The sequence below is a fragment of the Sebastes umbrosus genome, chromosome 23, assembly GCF_015220745.1.
Source record: "Sebastes umbrosus isolate fSebUmb1 chromosome 23, fSebUmb1.pri, whole genome shotgun sequence".
In the NCBI taxonomy this organism is placed as follows: Eukaryota; Metazoa; Chordata; class Actinopteri; order Perciformes; family Sebastidae; genus Sebastes; species Sebastes umbrosus.
This window is the reverse complement of record NC_051291.1, coordinates 2374582-2393623: the sequence shown is the minus strand read 5'-3', so window position 1 is coordinate 2393623 and position 19042 is coordinate 2374582. Positions and strand designations below refer to the sequence as shown.

Genomic DNA, 19042 nt, shown 5'->3' with positions numbered 1-19042 from the left:
CATTTTCACGTTACCTGAAAGCCACCGTAGTTCTCCGGCATGCTTGTAAAACTGCGCCAACATGAGCCGCAGAGTGCAAAGCCGTGGTACCGCCAGCCGCCGTCTGACGTCCGCTGCTCCTGAAGTAAAGTTATTATAGTATAGATAGCCTTTGAGCGAGGTGAACAGCGTTACCACGGTTTTGCACTCGGCGGCTCACGTTACCGCAGTCTTGGAAAGGGAGGAGTGAGCGGAGGGGTACTCAGTTGGTTGTAATCTGCAACCACACCACTAGATACCTCCAAATCCTACACACTGCTCCTTTAATTATAACCTTGTTTGTGAATATAGGAATATGCACCACTAAACCACAGTGTGCAGCATTTAGGAGGACAGAAGTCATAGTCAAGTCAGCACACTGACACACTGACAGCTGTTGTTGCCTGTTGGGCTGCAGTTTGCCATGTTATGATTTGAGCATATTGTTTATGCTAAATGCAGTACTGTGAGGGTTTCTGGACAATATCTGTCATTGTTTTATGTTGTTAATTGATTTAACAATAATAAATATATACATACATTTGTATAAAGCAGCATACTTGTCCACTCCCATGTTGATAAGAGTATTAAATACTTGACAAATCTTACTTTAAGGTACATTTTGAACAGATAAAAAATAATTTATCAATTAACTATGGACAATCATGATATTAATCATGATTAAATATTTTATTCAATTGACAGCCCTAGTGAAAGGAAGGCTCAGTAAATGCATCTGAAGTTGTGATTAGTGCATCATTGACTCTGCAGTCTTAGATCAAACTTCTAATATAAAGAACATTTCAAAAGCTCTCTGAAACTAAACAAAAACATGTGAGGATGCCTCTCGTCCGTAACCTCAGTTTCAAAGTGTCTGAACCAATTAAAAACGACATATCAACACAATGAATCATAAATCCGTGTTAATGATTGAACAGAGCGGAGACAAAACTGACATAGTGATGAGATTGATCTCAGATCACAGATTAGATAAACACAGACTGCACAGCGCTGCTCAGGAAAGCAACGGGCAAAGGTTTATTCTCTCCAGAACCTTTCACACATTATACTGTACTGGGATTCCTCAAGACACCCCCAGAGGTGTCAGGATGGTGACTTTGAGGAGACAATATGCGGTGGCCAGACCTGTGTACTCTGAGGACAGCTTTGATGAAGACTATGAGAAAACCCCCAGGGTGCGCAAAACCATCCTGGACCATGTGAAGGAGTATCTGACGTAAGTGAACCCGGGTCTTTAGACATTTCTTTAAATCTTCTGCAAAATAAGTCTGAGGGGTTTTGATGAAATTCAAACTTTCAAGTGCAAAAAAGATTTTTTTTTATTTCTGTTAAATCCAGCTGTGATTCAAAACGTGCCAAGAACGCCGTGCTCTCTCTTCTGCCCATCATCGGCTGGATAAGGATCTACAGAGTCAGAGAGTGGCTGCTTGGAGATGTTGTGTCTGGGATCAGCACTGGAATGGTGGCCATTATGCAAGGTGAGGGAGCGGGATGAGATCAAACTTTATTGATCCCACACGGAGAGGAATTGAAAGAGTTGCAGTAGCTAAAGGAAGTACAAGAACAGATATAGATAAGTAAGCTTAAAGGGACTGTTTGTATCTTTTTAAGCGTATAAATGTCTCGCTCCACGTCTAGACGAGCATGCGTGCACACTACACACTACACACTGCAGAAGAGTTAGTTTAGCTCTGAGAATATGTAGTGAATGTACAGTGGACGTTTGTGCAGAAATAACTGCTGCAGCTCCTCCAGACCAACAGAAGTTTTCCATGTCTTGTGAAGTGACGGGGCTCCGCAGCGAGAAACGTTATCGTCTCTGACCCGGTGCCGGTGTCTCCCTGCGGGCGCAGTCGAGACACGATAACGTTTCTCTTCCTGCCTCAGCCCCGGCACCGACCCGCTTTTGCTGAAGCAGGAAAAGCCAACACTAGGATCAGCATTGTTACTGGATATTGGAAAACAGTCATCTCTTCTCCCATGTGGAGTCCCCCAAAGCTCTATACTTGGTCCGATTTAGTTTTCCTTGTTCATGCTTCCACTGGGGTCCATTACTCGAAAGTATGGAATATCCTTCCACCTCTTTGCAGATGACACACAGCTGTACCTGCCCTTGAAAAAAAATAATAACTCAGACTGTTTGGGCACATTGCTAGCCTGTCTCAAAGACATCAAAGACTGGATGGCTTTACATTTTCTTAAGCTCAATGAGAAATAATAATAAACTCAGTTGTGAAATCAAGTTTTTTCCAACTGTGGCTTTTATCCAGGGTTAAGTCCTTTTTATCTTTTAATGATTTTGAAAAGGTAATGCATGCTTTTATCACCACAAGTCTTGATTATTGTAATGCACTTTACGTTGCTGTTAGCCAAGCCTCTTTGTCGGCAGCTCGTCTTTTAACTGGTACACGTAAACGTGAGCACATCTCCACCTATTCTGGCTTCTCTTCACTGGCTCCATGTGCATTTTAGGATTGATTTTAAGATTTTATTATTAACATATAAATCGTTAAATGGGCAAGCTCCGACTTATCTCTGAGACCTTTTAAAACCACATCTTTTATCGAGGACACTCAGATCCTCTGAGCAGTTGCTTCTGACTGTCCCGAGGTCTATAGGTTGCAGCTCATGTACAATTTATGTGGCAGAAAAAAAAGTCTTTTTGTTTGTTTCATTCGTTTTTTCCAGAGATATTTGACGTGCAAAATGTCCGTTATTATTGAAATCTTCATTCTGTGTTTGTTGTTTTTGCTGCTGTGGTGTCACTCAGGACTGGCCTTCTCTCTGCTGGCCTCGCTGCCTCCGAGCTACGGCCTCTACACGGCTTTCTTCCCCATGCTGACGTACTTCTTCTTCGGTACTTCAAGGCATATATCTGTAGGTATGTCATGCAATGCTGAGTCACTATCGAATATCTTATTTTTTCTCTATAACAAGTGAAAAATAAATAGCACTTTGGGACAAACCTCTTTAATTATCACCATTTCATCAAGCATAAACAGATCACTTAAAAAAGCCTGTTTTGAAAAGTTATGGATCTTATCATCTGACAAGAGGATATAAGATTGGTTGTGATACGGCTTGTCTCCCCACCCATCGACACCCACTTTTATGCAGGTTCCTTCCCAGTCCTGAGCCTGATGGTGGGAGCTGTGGTGACCCGTCTGGTGCCTGACGTCGGACCTCCGGCCAACATAACCGGCTTTGAAGGCCTGAGCATGGACCAGCAGAGAGTCCTGGTGGCCTCCTCTATGACCTTTCTCATGGGGATTTTCCAGGTAGATGTCACTCCATACCATACCATCGGCCTACCATACCATACCATACCATACCACACCATACCATACCATACCATACTGCATGTGCTAAAGAACTTTCAAACCAAGGTTCCCATGGCTTTTTCCCCATGCAGCTGGCTATGGGTGTCCTGCAGGTGGGCTTTATTGTCATGTACCTGTCCGACACTCTGGTGTCCGGCTTCACCACAGCGGCTGCACTCCACATCGTGGTGTCCCAGCTGAAGTTTGTGTTGGGGTTGAACGTTCCGGGCATCAGCGGTCCACTCTCTATCATATATGTAAGTCCAGGATATATCCGACAGTTTTGTTATTATGGTCTATGCAATTATATATTTGGAACGAGCGGAGATTGCAATTGAACTGTTAAAGTTAAATGAAGAAATGATTGAATGATTGATCTCCAGTAGTTTTAATCTTTAAAAAAGTGCATAATCTTTTTTGTTTTTACTGCCAATCTGCTCTCATCTGATGTATCAAAGTACACCGTCGCACACTGTCGACTGAATGAGTTCTGGCTCAAAACCAGTGTCCAAATTACACTTATATGGCCTTTTTATGATTTCCGTATCGTCAAAATTCCAAGACAAGACACACTTGTCTTGGAATTTTACCTTCCTGAGCTGTGATGTAAAACTAAATAATACATTACAGAGTAAAGTGTGTTTGCTTCTTTTGTGCAGACTTTGGAGAAGGTCTTCGTCCAGATCACGTCCACCAACATCTGTGACCTGGTGATGTCCATCGCGATCATGGTGTTGGTGTACATTGTGAAGGAGCTGAACGACAAATACAAAGCCAAGCTGCCTGTTCCCATCCCCATAGAGGTCATCGTGGTGAGGGATGATGCTCCTCTTGCACACAAGTCATGTATACTTTACATTATTACCATTTTCCCCAGGTATAACAGTTTATTTGTTAATTAACACCATCATTGTAACTGGTTGGTGCATTCAAGGAAGCTCTGATACGTGGGATTTGAGAGTTGTTTGTCTCTCCGGTGTCTTCACAGACTATCATAGCTTGTGGGATATCCTACGGCTTCAACTTCGAGACGAGATTTGATGTTGGGGTTGTTGGCAAAATGGTTAGTGGGTAAGTTTCAAGTTCTACACTTCTACTCCTTTAGTTTAAACTTTAGAGGGCCAGTGTGAAGCATTTAGGAGGTCAGAAATGGAATATGATATTAATAAGCATGTTTTCTTTAGTGTATAATCACCTGATAATAAGAATCGTTGCGTTTTTGTTACCTTAGAATGAGCCGTTTATAAACTCGTCATAAGCTATATATTATATATATATAATATTTCTATCTGTAGTCGAACTTGAAATACAATAAGCTACTTTTTACTGCTGTTCAGATTCTATACATGTTCAATTAAACACATTTATCTTTCAGGTACGAGGCTCCCATTGCACCCAATATAGAAATCTTCCAGGAGGGCGCCGTGGAGGCCTTTCCCATCGCCATAGTAGGCTTTGCTGTCGCCTTCTCTGTGGCCAAAGTCTACTCCATCAAACACGATTACACCATTGATGGGAACCAGGTGAGTTACATTAAACCCGGTCTTTCCTCGTCTGGCTCTGGCAGAAGAAACAGAGTTAATTGGTTACTGATACTAAACGAGTACGGGAATAAGACTCCTCGTAATTTTGGTCATGAAGATATAAAATCACGGTGAATATTGCTTTTATCTCAAGGATGTGTTTGAGCTTTCATGTGTTGCACGTAAAAAAACAAACAAGGTCAAACAGACTCGTTCTTTCATTGCGAGAGTGGTAACTTTTTTGTTGTTTTTTATAATATTTTTATTCAAGAAAAAGAATATTATTCACAGATATTTAACACAGAGCATTTTCACTTTCTCACACCCCCCAATGCCAAATAAATAAAAAAATAATAATGTAAATAACCAAGAGCAAAATAAAAAATACAAAATAAAAAATAAAAAATAAAAAATAAAAAATAAATACATAAAACAAAAATAAAATAAATAAATAAAATAAATAAAATAAATAAAATAAATAAAATAAATAAAATAAATAAAATAAATAAAATAAATAAAATAAATAAAAAATAGAAAAGCCAACAAACACATAATTATCAAAATAAGACATAGATACAGATTAATGAATTTAACATTTTGCATAGGAAAAGATACATGTGCTTTGAAATATAAACACATTTTAGGATGTTCAAGTATTTATAGGCTTATTGTAGTAACTTAACTATTCATTGCTCCATCCCAGGAGCTCATTGCATTTGGGGTGAGCAACATATTCGGTGCGACCTTCAAGTCGTTTGCAGCCAGCACGGCGCTCTCCAGGACGGCGGTGCAGGAGAGCTCAGGAGGCAAAACGCAGGTCAGGAAGGAAGCCAATTTCACTTGTTTTACTGGGTCATGATGGTTTATTGTAATTTTACAATCTTGGTTTATATGACGTTCTTTTTTCCTCATTGGCATGTTAAAATGAAATATTAACTTTTTTTTTTTTTTTTTTACAAATGCAGGTTGCTGGGCTGATCTCAGCCATGATGGCGATGATTGTAACTGTGGCACTCGGCTTCCTGCTGGAGCCGCTTCCCAGGGTAAGACTCACCATGCCCCCAAACTGCATGTGATTATCATAAAGTGGGCATGTCTGTAAAGGGGAGACTCGTGGGTACCCATAGAACCCATTTTCATTCACATATCTGGAGGTCAGAGGTCAAGGGACCCCTTTGAAAACGGCTATGACCGTTTTTCCTTGACATTTTTAGTGTAAGTTTGGAGCGTTATTTAGCTTCCTCCATGACAAGCTAGAATGAGGTAGTATGAGGGTTGGTACCAAGTGATTCATCAGGTTTTCTAGTTTCTTATGATACCAGTATCTTCACTCTAGCTTTAAATTTGAGCCCGCTACAACCTCTGAAAGATAGATTGCGTTAATGCGTTTGGCGTTAAAACAAGCCCTTGTTTTATGAGAGAATTTTAAATTTTTCTGGAGTAAGCTCAGTTGTGATTGTACACCTATAAGTCTAAACGTTTTTCCTTTAATATTTGACCTCGCTCCAGTCCGTCCTGGGTGCCTTGGTCATCGTCAACCTGAAGGGCATGCTGATGCAGTTCAGAGAGATCCCGTACCTGTGGAGGAGGGACAAACCTGAATGTGTAGGTGTTTCAAAATGTCTTATAGATCACATCACTGCCAGAACTAAGCTGTACAGTATTTACATGGTCATTTCCTTGTTACTGACCTGCAGGTGTTTGTGTGCAGGTGGTGTGGGTGGGAACGTGTCTGGGTGCCACCCTGCTGGGACTGGATCTCGGTCTGGCGGTGGGCTTGGGGGTGGAGCTGCTCACTGTCGTCTTCAGGACTCAATTGTAATGACATAAGTTATTATTGGTAGTTTTGTATTATGGAAACTGACAGTGTGTAGCATTTAGGGCAGGGGTGCCCAAACCTTTTCCCTTGGATAGCAAAAACTGGAGCTCAGTAGTGGGCCACGGGCCAAAAGTCAAAACCGACCGTATTGTATTGTTAAGATGCAAAATGGTAGCAGGATCCCAAGTTCTGTATTTATTTCATGTCTTTCTAGCCCCCGCTGTTCCGTCTTGGCCAACATCCCGGGGACCGACCTCTACAAAGATCGCAAAGATTACCAGCATGTAAGTATGTTAAACTGGAAGGGCACTCGGAGAGATCAGACCGATTCCAGAGGCCGGATCCGCTCCAAAATGTAATGGGTTCGTCCTTTGCACATGCTACACCCTTCCACCAAGTTTCACGGCCTGTAGTTTTTCCATAATCCTGCTGACAATCAGACAAACAAACCAACAATAATATCCTTCTGAATTTCCTTTGTTTCATCGTGATGCTTCCCTTCTCAGATAGTTGAACCAAGGGGAGTAAAAATCTTCCGGATACCTTCGCCTATCTTCTTCGCCAACGTTGAGTTCTTCAAGGACAAGCTTGTAGAAGCTGTATGTGCGACACATCTCCATCTTCTGCTTCAGTTTGTTTTTATCAGATAAATAATGTATGTATGAACATAACGCCAACACGTTGGTCGTTCCAGGTTGGGTTCAACCCTCTGAGGGTTCTGAGGAAGAGGAACAAGGCTCTTGAGAAAATCAAGAAACTGTGGCAGAAAAAGGACGATGACGTTACAAATGTGAGACCTGAATATAGTAGACCTATACTAGAACTTCAATGTGTTCTTCCAACAAGCTTTAAGCCTTCTTTCCTACGTCTGTCAAACAGAAAGGCTCAATGGGTTTATACCGCCAGACGACTGATGAGTCTCGCATGAACGCGGAGGAGTTGGATCAGCCCTCCGACCACAGCGGCCTTCCTTTCCAGGTGAACTGGAATGCCGAGCTTCCCGCTGACATCAGCGTTCCCAGAGTGGACCTCCACAGCCTGATCCTGGACTTCTCTGCTGTCTCCTTCCTGGACATCTCCGCTCTGAAGGGACTCAAAACGGTACCAAGTCATTCAGGGAGCTCCCACATGGAGAGACGAGATCCCGTCACTTCCGGTGGACCAACGTGGGACAAGAGACAAATAATCTTTTGATCCTGTTTGAATTGCGCCGCAATCACACACATGATTGTTAATTTAAAAGATAATTTTGCAGGTCAAGAAAGTCTCAGTTTGTCGTAGCATCATTTAGTTTTGTTTAGTTTTGTGTGTAGCTATGACCACGCGCAGGTGTAACGCCATCTTACCTGATGTGTCTTATCCAGTGACCTATGGTCTTTTTAATCAGCCGGGAGGAGAAAGAACGAGTGGAACCGTTGCTGGTGTGAGTTCATCCCAGTAGGAAACACACAGACATCGTAGCTTCAGAGAGAGAGACGTCACTTACGCGACTTTTGGGTGTCGTCTTTCTAATTACGTATTTTCACAGTCTGATACTTCAACAGTTTTACAACAAACTTGACTCGCAAAAATTACGTTTTAAATTGACAAACACTTTATATACTAGACACGCTTTATATACTAAACTCCCTGTATTCTCCTCAGACACTCAAAGAGTTCATCCGTGTTGATGTGGAAGTTTACATTGTTTCCTGTGATGGTGAGTTGTAGACTCTTCACATTGTGACGACACACGTACACTGAGCACGAGATGAATAATACTACGATACTGTGAAAACCCATAACATGCTTCCCACGTGTCGACAGTGTACATCCTGGAGAAACTACACGGCTGCATGTTCTTCGACAACGAGATTCTGACCTCCATGTTCTTCCCGACCATTCATGACGCCATGCTGCACGTGTTCGAAAAACACAAGGAGGACAAAAGTAGAGGCTGGGTGGTAAGGGAAGCTGTTTATGCTATAAATACTATTTAGATCATTGTTTCTGTACTGGATGCTTTATATAAATCACTTCTATTGGTCCCTAGAAGCCTCAATGTTCATTATAACCCACAGTATAGAAGTGTTGGACATAGAGAACGCACTAATGTTTCTTTTTCTTTTAGTCCTATGAGTCATGGAGCTAAAGACATCAGGGCGGCACTAGAGGAGAGGTCACGGGGTCATTATAATAGAAAGTTTAATTCCTTTGATATAATTAGAAGAGAAGTATAGAGGATTTTAATATGCCTAAATTAAAAGAAATCAATGAAATGAAGTGAAACACAATTCGTAATGTAATCTGTTTCCTTTTTATGCATGGAATAACACTGACATTAAAGGTGCAGTGCGTAGGACTTAGCGGCATCTAGTAGTGTGGTTCTTTAATGACGTTCGTGACGTGTTTTCCATGGTTGTTTTCGAACGGATTTTACTTACACTCACCAGCCACTTTATTAGGCACACCTGTTCAATTGCTTGTTAACATAAATAGCTAATCAGCCAATCACATGGCAGCAACTCAATGCATTTAGGCATCTAGACGTGGTGAAGACGACTTGCTGAAGTTCAAACCGAGCATCAGAATGGGGAAGAAAGGGGATTTAAGTGACTTTGAACGTGGCATGGTTGTTGGTACCAGACGGGCTGGTCTTAGTATTTCAAAAACTGATCTACTGGGATTTTCACGCACAACCATCTCTAGGGTTTACAGAGAATGGTCCGAAAAAGAGAAAATGTCCAGTGAGCGGCAGTTGTGTGGACGGAAATGTCTTGTTGATGTCAGAGGTCAGAGGAGAATGGGCAGAGTGGTTGGAGATGATAGAAAGGCAACAGTAACTCAAATAACCACTCGTTACAACCAAGGTATGCAGAATACCATCTCTGAACGCACAACACGTCCAACCTTGAAGCAGATGGGCTACAGCAGCAGAAGACCACCCGGTACTAGCAAGGTGTACCTAATAAAGTGGCCGGTGAGTGTAGTTTACATACTTATTTTAAGCCCAAACATTATGGCTTTCTTGCCTGAACCTAAGTTGGTGGTTTTGTTGCCTAAAGTTAACTGCAGAAGTTTGCGTGGCGTACAAATGACACGCGGAATATCTGTGTAATATCGTGGTATTTATACACCTTCCAGCACCCTTACATGTAGCAGGTAGAGTGTTAAAATTGGTTGTGTTATAGCCAACACAGAGGTCAGAAGGTCAGCGGTTCGATCCCCGGCTCCTCCGGTCCACATGTCAAAGTGTCCTTCAGCAAGATACTTGTGTCCATGAGCTTTGATGCCTGGAGGACTAGAAAGTCCATTTACCATTTAAAGTTACTTTAAGTTGATCGTGGCTGACTCATTGGGAAGCTTCACACTTTAAATGCATATTAAAAAGGAATGAATATCAAACATATGTCTTGTACGGTTATAACCTTATTAATATACATTTGGATGCTGATCAGAATGTAATAGAAGCAGGAAAAAAACACCTTGGAAACTTCTTGAAACTACATATCTGAGACGGGTGTATGGGGACCAATTATGTCTTTAACCAAAACATTATGCAACACCAGACTTTTAATGGAGTAGATAAAAGTCTGTGTGAGTCATCCTGTGTATTATAGCACTTATAATGCTTCCTTCAAGTTTTACAACCCTGACACGCTGTTTTCTTTTTTCTACAGTTAAGAGAAGCCCATCTCTAGAAGAGCAACCGTCTCCACGAACATCTTTCCAAAAAAGACCACATATAATTGCTTTTAATTATACCGTACCATACTGCACTCTCCATACTACAACACAGTTAAAACAAAATGTTTTGCATATTTAGTGACTTTTATTTTGAAAATGCTGTTTAGCTATTGAAGTTCATCATGTGATTTTTATAGGTGATCCAGTGTCTGTTGTCACGTGACTTGTTACTACTGTAGTGACCTTTTATATACTGTTCTTTCAATAAATGCAATACATTTTCAAGATTAAACACAGAATTTGGTGTTAAATGTGTTCATCAAATACATCTTAAATACTCCACAAATGTGACATCTCACTCAGAATATCTGCAGGTTTTTAAACATAAGCTAAATTTATAGAATAAGATAAACAAAGGCATCACTGCACATCACATATTGACATACAGAGCGAGGTTTGAAACCTTTTTCTAAACAAACACTGAAAGTTTTTAAGCGATAAAAGGACTCGAAGAAAAGACCAACAACTGCCAAAGTATGAGCTCATCCCTGATAAACAGCGAGCGCAAAGTCCTGTCGTGTTTACTACACCAGACAGAATGAAAACATCACTTTTTAGTAGCCTACTAACCATGCCGTGTGTTAAAGAGGACCTATCGTGCTTATTTTCAGATGCATACTCATATTTTGGGTTTCTACTAGAACATGTTTACATGCTTTAATGTTCAAAAACACGCTTCAAAAACAAACTAGCTTTGTTTGAGGGCGTGCCAAATTGGCTGCTAGGTAGAATGTGTTACTTGGTGACATCACCACGTTACAGAAGAAAAGGCGGGACTTCAAGCGAGTCGTTTCAGGCAGTTCAGGAGCAGTGTTTCTGTGGAGGAGAGGAACTCCCTTTGGTGTGGACTTTGTAACTTTGCAGACCTTTTACAGGCATGAAAAAAAACTATATCACACACTAAAGGAAAGAGAAAAAAAATCATAAAAGCATAATAGGTCCTCTTTAAAGCAGCAGTGGGTAGAATTGTAGTTATTTTTATAAAACGGTCACTATATCCTGACAGTAGTGCATGAGCATGTTCCTCCGGTGTCCTCCGGTGTTCCTAACGGCATCTACAAGAGTTCACAGACCGGAGGAAAACAACCAATCAGAGCTGAACTCCGATCAAACTAGGCAGCGCTGATCAACTATGAATCAATATTCTGTTACTGTAATGCCTATTTCTCTCCTCAAATGTTTTCAGAATCATCTTGTAGTGTACTGTTAACCGGTAAAAATTAGAAAGTTTGTGAGCCTTTCTCTCAAAACACTTGAATTACAATATGCTGAAAGGTTATTATGGATTCTTCTCTGCCCAACGATGCCAAAAACATTCTGCCTACTGCTGCTTTAATTGGACTTTGATTGAAAAGCAAACTGATAAAGACATATGAGAAGAAGAAGTACTACTTCAACCTGGGGGGACATAAGCTTTGACAGAATAACACATTAGGGTTTCTTCCAAAGGGTCTTCTTTCATAAAGCCTGCTTTAATCACCAAAATGTCTTCTGAGAAAGCTTCAAATAAATAACCTCCAAAGCAGTCGACCCAGCAGGTGATCCTTCATCAGTCATCATACCAAACAAAGATGAGATGCACATCTGCCGTTAAAAATTTATTGAGACATAGTTAGCGTCTTTCGATGTACAGTACATATGCGTGAAATCAGCTGACATATATACAGAAATATTTACCATACGCTATTATTAAAAAAAAAAAAGGGGGCATTGGTGCTCTTCTGCAAGTCTATTGTATGTTCAGTACACTTAACTAAAAGGTGCAGCACATCTGCTTCGGGGCAAATGTCTTATCAAAATGAAAGTCCTAGAACCCTGAGGTCTACTATCACATTATTCAGACAAAGTGGTATGGAACAGAATGACACTGTTGGCAGTTTACTGATAATAAGGCCGGTAGCGGCCCTGGTCTGGGTGGTGCTGTCCAGGCATCGGCGCCTGGGGGAGAGGAGGACCCTGCATTCGTGGAGGTGGGGGTCCTCTCGGAGCGGGCCACATCCCAGGACTGAGCCCTCCTGGCTGGCTGAACGGGGGACTGAGGGTGCCCTGGTCTTCGGGGAACTGCTGCATGGAGTTGGGGTTGTAGTGATGGGGCGGGGGTGCGTTGACAGGCGGGCCACTGTGTTGTGGTGGTGGTCCCGGGGGCGGGTGGTTCATATAGGGGGGCATCTGGTTCATGATGTGCCCCGGTGGAGGAGTGATCGGTGGCGGAGCTGAGGACATGGGCGGAGGAGGGGCCTGGTTGTACACCATGTGTGGTGTGCCGGAGGCCTGGGGAGGATGCTGCATGGGGTGGTTGATGGGAGGAGGCGGGGGAGGTGGAGGGCCGAAGTGCTGCTGCGGTGGCGCCATCATGTGGTGAGAGTGGGACACGACAGGTGGCTGACCGGGATAGTCCCCGGGGTGGTGGTGGGGGGGCTGAGCTGGGCCTGGCCCACCAGAGAGCGGGTCCCGAGAGGAAGAGTCATCTTGGATGGGCACGGTGATGAGGTTGCTGTGCTTACGGGTCGTTACCGTAGCGATGCGGAATGTCTCGGGGCCGACGGCGGTCGGGGGCGGGGCGTCGTGACCTGTGGGCGGCGGCGGCTGACTGTAGGGGTCGTGGCTGCCGTGCTGGAGCGGGTTGGGGAGGTGAACGTGGTTCTTCGGTAAGTGGGGCGGAGGCAGGCGGAAGCGGTCGGGGACATCGGACGAAGGGGGCATGTGCACGGAATCCTGTCGGCCGGCGGAGGACTTGGCTGCCCTCATGTGGCGGTGGTTGACGTGGGCCTGCAGGTCGCGCTGGGACAGGTAGGTGCGCTTGCATCCCGGCACAACGCTGCACATGTAGAGGGAACCACGCAGGCTCTGCTCGATGCGCTGCACTGGGTCTGTACAGTTGTACATGGTGAGGCTGGACACAGGGACACAAGTTCAGTGACACAAAGCAGTTAAGTAAATACTTTTGAAACAACTGTGATTCACCACTAAGAATCTCGCACTTATAATTAATGATGTTAAAAGTTGGGAGGAGCTGCAATATTCACCACAACTCATTTAAATGGTTCAAATGTCTCACCCGGGGCACATCTTGTCTCCTTTCTTCTCATGAAGCAAAGCACAGTCGTAACAGAAAACATGTTTGCAGGGGATCTGAGGAGTCAAGAGGACGGGAGTTACACATGAACATGTTTCTGTGACTGCCTGCAGAGGAAGGTCAGTTCAACACAATACATACCATTCGTCCATATAGCTGGATAGGAAGACCGCATTTATCACAAAAGTGAATTGGTACGTCATCCCTTTCTCCGATCAAATTTAACTGTTGGTGAAAAAAAGAGGGGAATAAACACAAGTGACTACCATTAAAACACACTCATTTACATTATGAACTGTGTGCAAGACATTAGCAATCAAGTCTTTGTCATATCCGTGTAATATGATTTCTTTGCGTTGTACAGGTGATGTACCTTATAGTCCCAAAACAGTGCCTGGGGGAATCTCCTCTGAGTTGCAAACACATCGCCAGATTTAGCTCCACAATCAAACCTCTCCTCTTGCTTGAAGCCAAAGTTACCTGGAACACACAAGAGACAAATATTAATGATGTGATGCAGAAAAACAGAAGAAAGCCAAGTCTAATTCAATCGTCTCCGAAGTAGTGGCCAAGGGTCTTGATAGGGCTGTGACCAGATGTCAATGTATATCTCTAGAATATCAACGACTAAAATTAAAAGTTATTTCTCTGAGATCACATATCATATACATAACTTGATGTTTTGACATGATCACCTTTAAACTAGGAAGTCTTACTAGGACATACTTCTCCTCTCCAAAGGGAAATTCTGCACCTTTTATGTGGATGTCCAATCAGTGTTGATGGTAAATTTAGTCGATTGAAGCAATAAATTCCTCAGTGCTGCTATATTGACCCAGAAAGATGAGTTTGCAGCTGCAAAATCTGTGTCCTTCCTGTATCCAGCGGCGTCAGAAGCGTGCGCACAATGAATCCAGGTACATGTAGGCACTGCTGACACGGCTGCACGAGCAAGAGAACTCAACTTTCTGGGTCAATTTAGCACACACTGATGAATTTATTAGGCAACGTGGCAAATATTCCCTTTAGTCTGTAGCACACAACATCAATGTTCAAGTAATACTGCATTTGATGTAACATTTGAGGAGACTATTGCATTGTGTAAGATCCTCTGTAGATTATTTGGGTGGCAGTCTTTGGTCTATTATGGTAACGATGGGTGATTCACTGGCACCCTCTGGTGGTGCAAAGGTAAACTGCATAATGTCTATGTACAGTATATACAGTATGCACTCAATGATTTCCTCACAGCTCAGTTACTGTATTACCTCATGTTCACAGGCAAGTTCAGTGACTAAACCGCTTGAGAGGTTATACAATTTTGCAATAAAAAAGGCCAATAAGATCCCACCACCATCCAGGAAAACCTGAACCTGCTATGTTTTGACAACTACATTGCACTTGCAAACGCCAATCTGATCTGCAATTGTTTACATGGCCAGGCTCCTCCAGGCTATCTGCGACACGGTTTGCCTCCTTTGGCCAGACGTCCTTTTCTATAAAAAGCGAGCTAATATATGAAATGCACTGACTATTGGACTCACAAAAGACCAAAATTGTCAACATTTTAAAATTAAACTGACAGAATTATTAAAAGCCAGTCAATCATGTGGTCAAAGCCAATATGTGTCTGTATGTGTATATACTAGGGCTGTCAATTGACTAAAATATTTTATCGCAATTAATCGCAAATGAATTACATATTTTTTATCTGTTCAAAATGTACCTTAAAGGGAAATTTGTCAAGTATTTAATATTCTTATTGTGGGAGAGGGCAAATATGCTGCTTTATGCAAATGTATGTAAATATGTATTATTGTAAATCAATTAACAACACAGAACAATGACAGATATTGATCCAGAAACCCTCACAGGTACTGCATTTAGAATAAAAAATATGCTCAAATCATATCATGGCAAACTGCAGCCCAACAGGCAACAACAACTGTCAGTGTGTCAGTGTGCTGACTTGACTATGACTTGCCCCAAACTGCATGTGATTATCATAAAGTGGGCTTGTCTGTAAAGGGGAGACTCGTGGGTACCCATAGAACCCATTTACATTCACTGATCTGGAGGTCAGAGGTCAAGGGACCACTTTGAAAATGGCCATGACAGTTTTTCCTCGACAAAATGTAGCCTAAGTTTGGAGCGTTATTTAACCTCCTTCACGACAAGCTAGTTTGACATGGTTGGTACCGATGTATTCTTTGGGTCTTCTAGTTTCATATGATGCCAGTATCTTCAATCTAAAACTGAGCCCGGCTCATTCCTGGCCGATGCTGACATGTAATTTCAAAGCTTTTATAATACCGATGACGTGCAGATATCATCGTCCATCCCTAACACTAACCATACTATCTTAGCTACTGCAGAATAGTGCACTGCAGAATGTGCCTACCGTCTTCTCCAGCCTCGGTTTTAGATGGCCTGCTGCTGGGTCTCTGGGCGCGGGGCGGAGGTTTGCTCCTTAAGGGCTGCTTGGATATCAGTTTGATGGGGATTCGTCTGCGAACATCTGGGCCACCCAAACTCCCAGAACCATCGCTTCCTTGAAGATCGTTGTCTGCTGGGGGAAAAGGTAACGTTAGTATACAAAAAACAAAAACGCTTTTGAGTCTTACAGTTAAATGATTTCCAATATCCAACAAAATTATACTACATGGACTCAAAGGACATGCCAACATTTAAAGGTCCCATATTTTAAAAAGTGACATTTTCATGGCTTTTATATTATAAAGCAGGTTTAAAATCTATAGAAACACTGTGAAAGTATCGAAACGCTTAATCCACAGAGAAATACACGCAGCTGTATTCAGAAACTGAACTTTGAAAACAAGCCGTTAGGATTTCCGTCCATTTGTGATGTCACAAATCTACAATATTTAGACCATTTCAAAGTTTTAAACGTACACATTCTAAATGGGTCCCAGTTTAATTCCTGGTGCAGTGGATGTGAATGACATCAGCTGACAGGATGTAAACATGGACCCAAGCTGTTTCCGGGCAACGCAATTCTGTTACAATTCCATTGAAATGCACTAAAACGGAGCGTTTCAGACAGAGGTTAAATACAGGTATATTCAAGCAGACAGGATGAGGAAAATAATTTTTTTTTAAACATTAAAGCATGTAAACATGTTCTAGTAGAAACCCAAAATACAAATAAGAACCTGAAAATAAGCATGATATGGGGCCTTTAAGTCAGAGGTGCACCTGTTTGATATGATTTTTGTAAAAGATATATATAAAATAAATGAATTTAGAGGCTTTAGAGGGGAAAGATACTGGAAGTCAGGATGTGCAATATGCACTGTGACAGGGCATGTGATAGAAGCCCACGTCTGTGTCCACAAGGCTTAAAATGACATTATAGATTAGCAATCCCTTATTTTGATTGGGAATGTTATTGTTTGTTATCATTATTATGTAGTCATATTATTTCTTTATATTAATCTTGTCTCTAGGTGGAGGTTTTTTGCCTCTTCTTGCACTGTATATTATTCATTTATTGTTTTTGTTATGTTGTGTAGTTTTAAATTGTGCAAAAACAAATAAACAAAATAAACATCTGATAATATATTGTAACTTTCAGGTAACCAGCTAACATTAGACTAATGTTATGAAATCACAATTCATTTATTATAACTATTATATTACTAATAAACTAAGAGGAAAGACTCCTAAATGTCAGTAAACACTGAAAACATGACATTAGTGAGCTCAGCTCTTAGCTAGCTTAGTTAGCATCATGCTAACGTTAGTGATGTAGCATTCTGCAGCTAGCCTGTTACAGCTGCTAATAACAGCATGTAAACACAGAGTTTATCATGCAATATAATAGTAGTTAACTGAGTAAACTCGGTTACAGCATTACATGTGAACTTACAGATTCATTTAGAAACTTAAAGTTAACTTTTAGCATGCTAATGTTAGCATGATTAGCATGCTAACATTAGCCTGGTTAGCATGCTTTATCTAGCTGCTCTGGAGGAGAACGTGACGTCGCAGCCAACCCGTCATTACAGAGGATGATGTGTTGTTATCTGAGGAGTTGATTCCACATCGTTTATAGCGTGTTATAGTGAATAACAGACCATATAATAAGAGTTTATCTGCCCTCCGCCCTGCTGAGTGATTAGCTTACCGCTCTGGTCCATGATCCAACGAGACAACGCAATGCATTGTGGGAGGGAGGAGGCGAGGAGAAGAGGTGAAGGAAAGAGGAAACTCACTCTCTGCTTTTATTTACTCCTCTACTTCATGGTTTTTGTTTTTGTTTTTGTAAGTCGTAATATTACGAAAATAAAGTCATAACTTTATGAGAAAAAAGTCGCAAATAATATGACTTTATTTTCATAATACTACGTCTTTTTTTCTTTTAAACTTGTGACTTTATTATCATAATATTAAGATTTGTTTTTCCTAAACCTATAACTTTATTTTCGTAATATTATGACTTTATTCTTATAATATTATGACTTTATTCTCATAATATTATGACTTTATTCTCATAATATTATGACTTTATTCTCGTAATATTATGACTTTATTCTCGTAATATTATGACTTTATTCTTATAATATTATGACTTTATTCTCATAATATTATGACTTTATTCTCGTAATATTATGACTTTATTCTTATAATATTATGACTTTATTCTCATAATATTATGACTTTATTCTCATAATATTATGACTTTATTCTCGTAATATTACGACTTTATTCTCATAATATTATGACTTTATTCTCGTAATTTTATGACTTTATTCTCATAATATTATGACTTTATTCTCATAATATTATGACTTTATTCTTATAATATTATGACTTTATTCTTATAATATTATGACTTTATTCTCGTAATATTATGACTTTATTCTCGTAATATTATGACTTTATTCTCGTAATATTATGACTTTATTCTCATAATATTATGACTTTATTCTCATAATATTATGACTTTATTCTTATAATATTATGACTTTATTCTCATAATATTATGACTTTATTCTCATAATATTATGACTTTATTCTCGTAATATTATGACTTTATTCTCGTATTATTATGACTTTATTCTCGTAATTTTATGACTTTATTCTCGTAATATTATGACTTTATTCTCGTATTATTATGACTTTATTCTTATAATATTATGACTTTATTCTCGTAATATTATGACTTTATTCTCATTATATTATGACTTTATTCTTATAATATATATATATATATATATGTCATATATTGTTATATATATGACAATATATAGACATATATATGATTTTAATTTGATATATAACAACAAAAACAGTGTAACAACTATATATATTATTATTATATATTATCTATATCAGTATCTATTATGTTTAACTAAATGCATTATTTTATATTATTCGTTTTCTGTTAAAGCCCTTATAATTTGATATAGAACAACAATAACAGTGTCTATACAGTGTGTCCTCCTCCAGTCCTCCAGTCCTCCAGCATGCTCTCTCTCTCTCTCTCTCTCTCTCTCTCTCTCTCTCTCTCTCTCTC

The 19042-nt window shown here is 40.5% G+C and overlaps 2 protein-coding genes and 1 long non-coding RNA gene across 4 annotated transcripts; 2 read left to right on the top strand and 1 right to left on the bottom strand.

The window, feature by feature from the left end:
• Positions 1-1127: 1127 nt before the first annotated feature.
• Positions 1128-8680, top strand: slc26a3.1 (solute carrier family 26 member 3). The gene is made up of 18 exons (XM_037761242.1): positions 1128-1255; positions 1378-1517; positions 2810-2920; positions 3157-3317; positions 3452-3616; positions 4019-4171; positions 4348-4430; positions 4735-4882; positions 5586-5699; positions 5848-5925; positions 6392-6487; positions 6594-6700; positions 6916-6985; positions 7208-7300; positions 7396-7491; positions 7581-7802; positions 8346-8400; positions 8508-8680. Exons 1-18 carry the CDS (start codon positions 1128-1130, stop codon positions 8678-8680), a joined length of 2193 nt encoding a protein of 730 aa, XP_037617170.1.
• A 925-nt stretch (positions 8681-9605) lies between these two features.
• Positions 9606-10659, top strand: LOC119482961. The gene is made up of 2 exons (XR_005205585.1): positions 9606-9660; positions 10361-10659. It is a non-coding gene; the product is annotated as an uncharacterized LOC119482961 (long non-coding RNA).
• Positions 10660-11953: 1294 nt separating this feature from the next.
• Positions 11954-17732, bottom strand: cbll1 (Cbl proto-oncogene-like 1, E3 ubiquitin protein ligase). 2 transcript variants are annotated; one of them, XM_037761116.1, is made up of 6 exons: positions 17651-17732; positions 15905-16072; positions 13877-13983; positions 13645-13728; positions 13486-13559; positions 11954-13320 (listed from the first exon to the last, which is right to left on the bottom strand). In XM_037761116.1, exons 1-6 carry the CDS (start codon positions 17661-17663, stop codon positions 12306-12308), a joined length of 1461 nt encoding a protein of 486 aa, XP_037617044.1. In that variant the 5' UTR covers positions 17664-17732; the 3' UTR covers positions 11954-12305. The 2 variants fall into 2 exon arrangements, with proteins under 2 accessions (XP_037617044.1, XP_037617045.1); XM_037761117.1 differs by having other exon boundaries at positions 15905-16069; positions 17651-17721.
• Positions 17733-19042: the final 1310 nt, after the last annotated feature.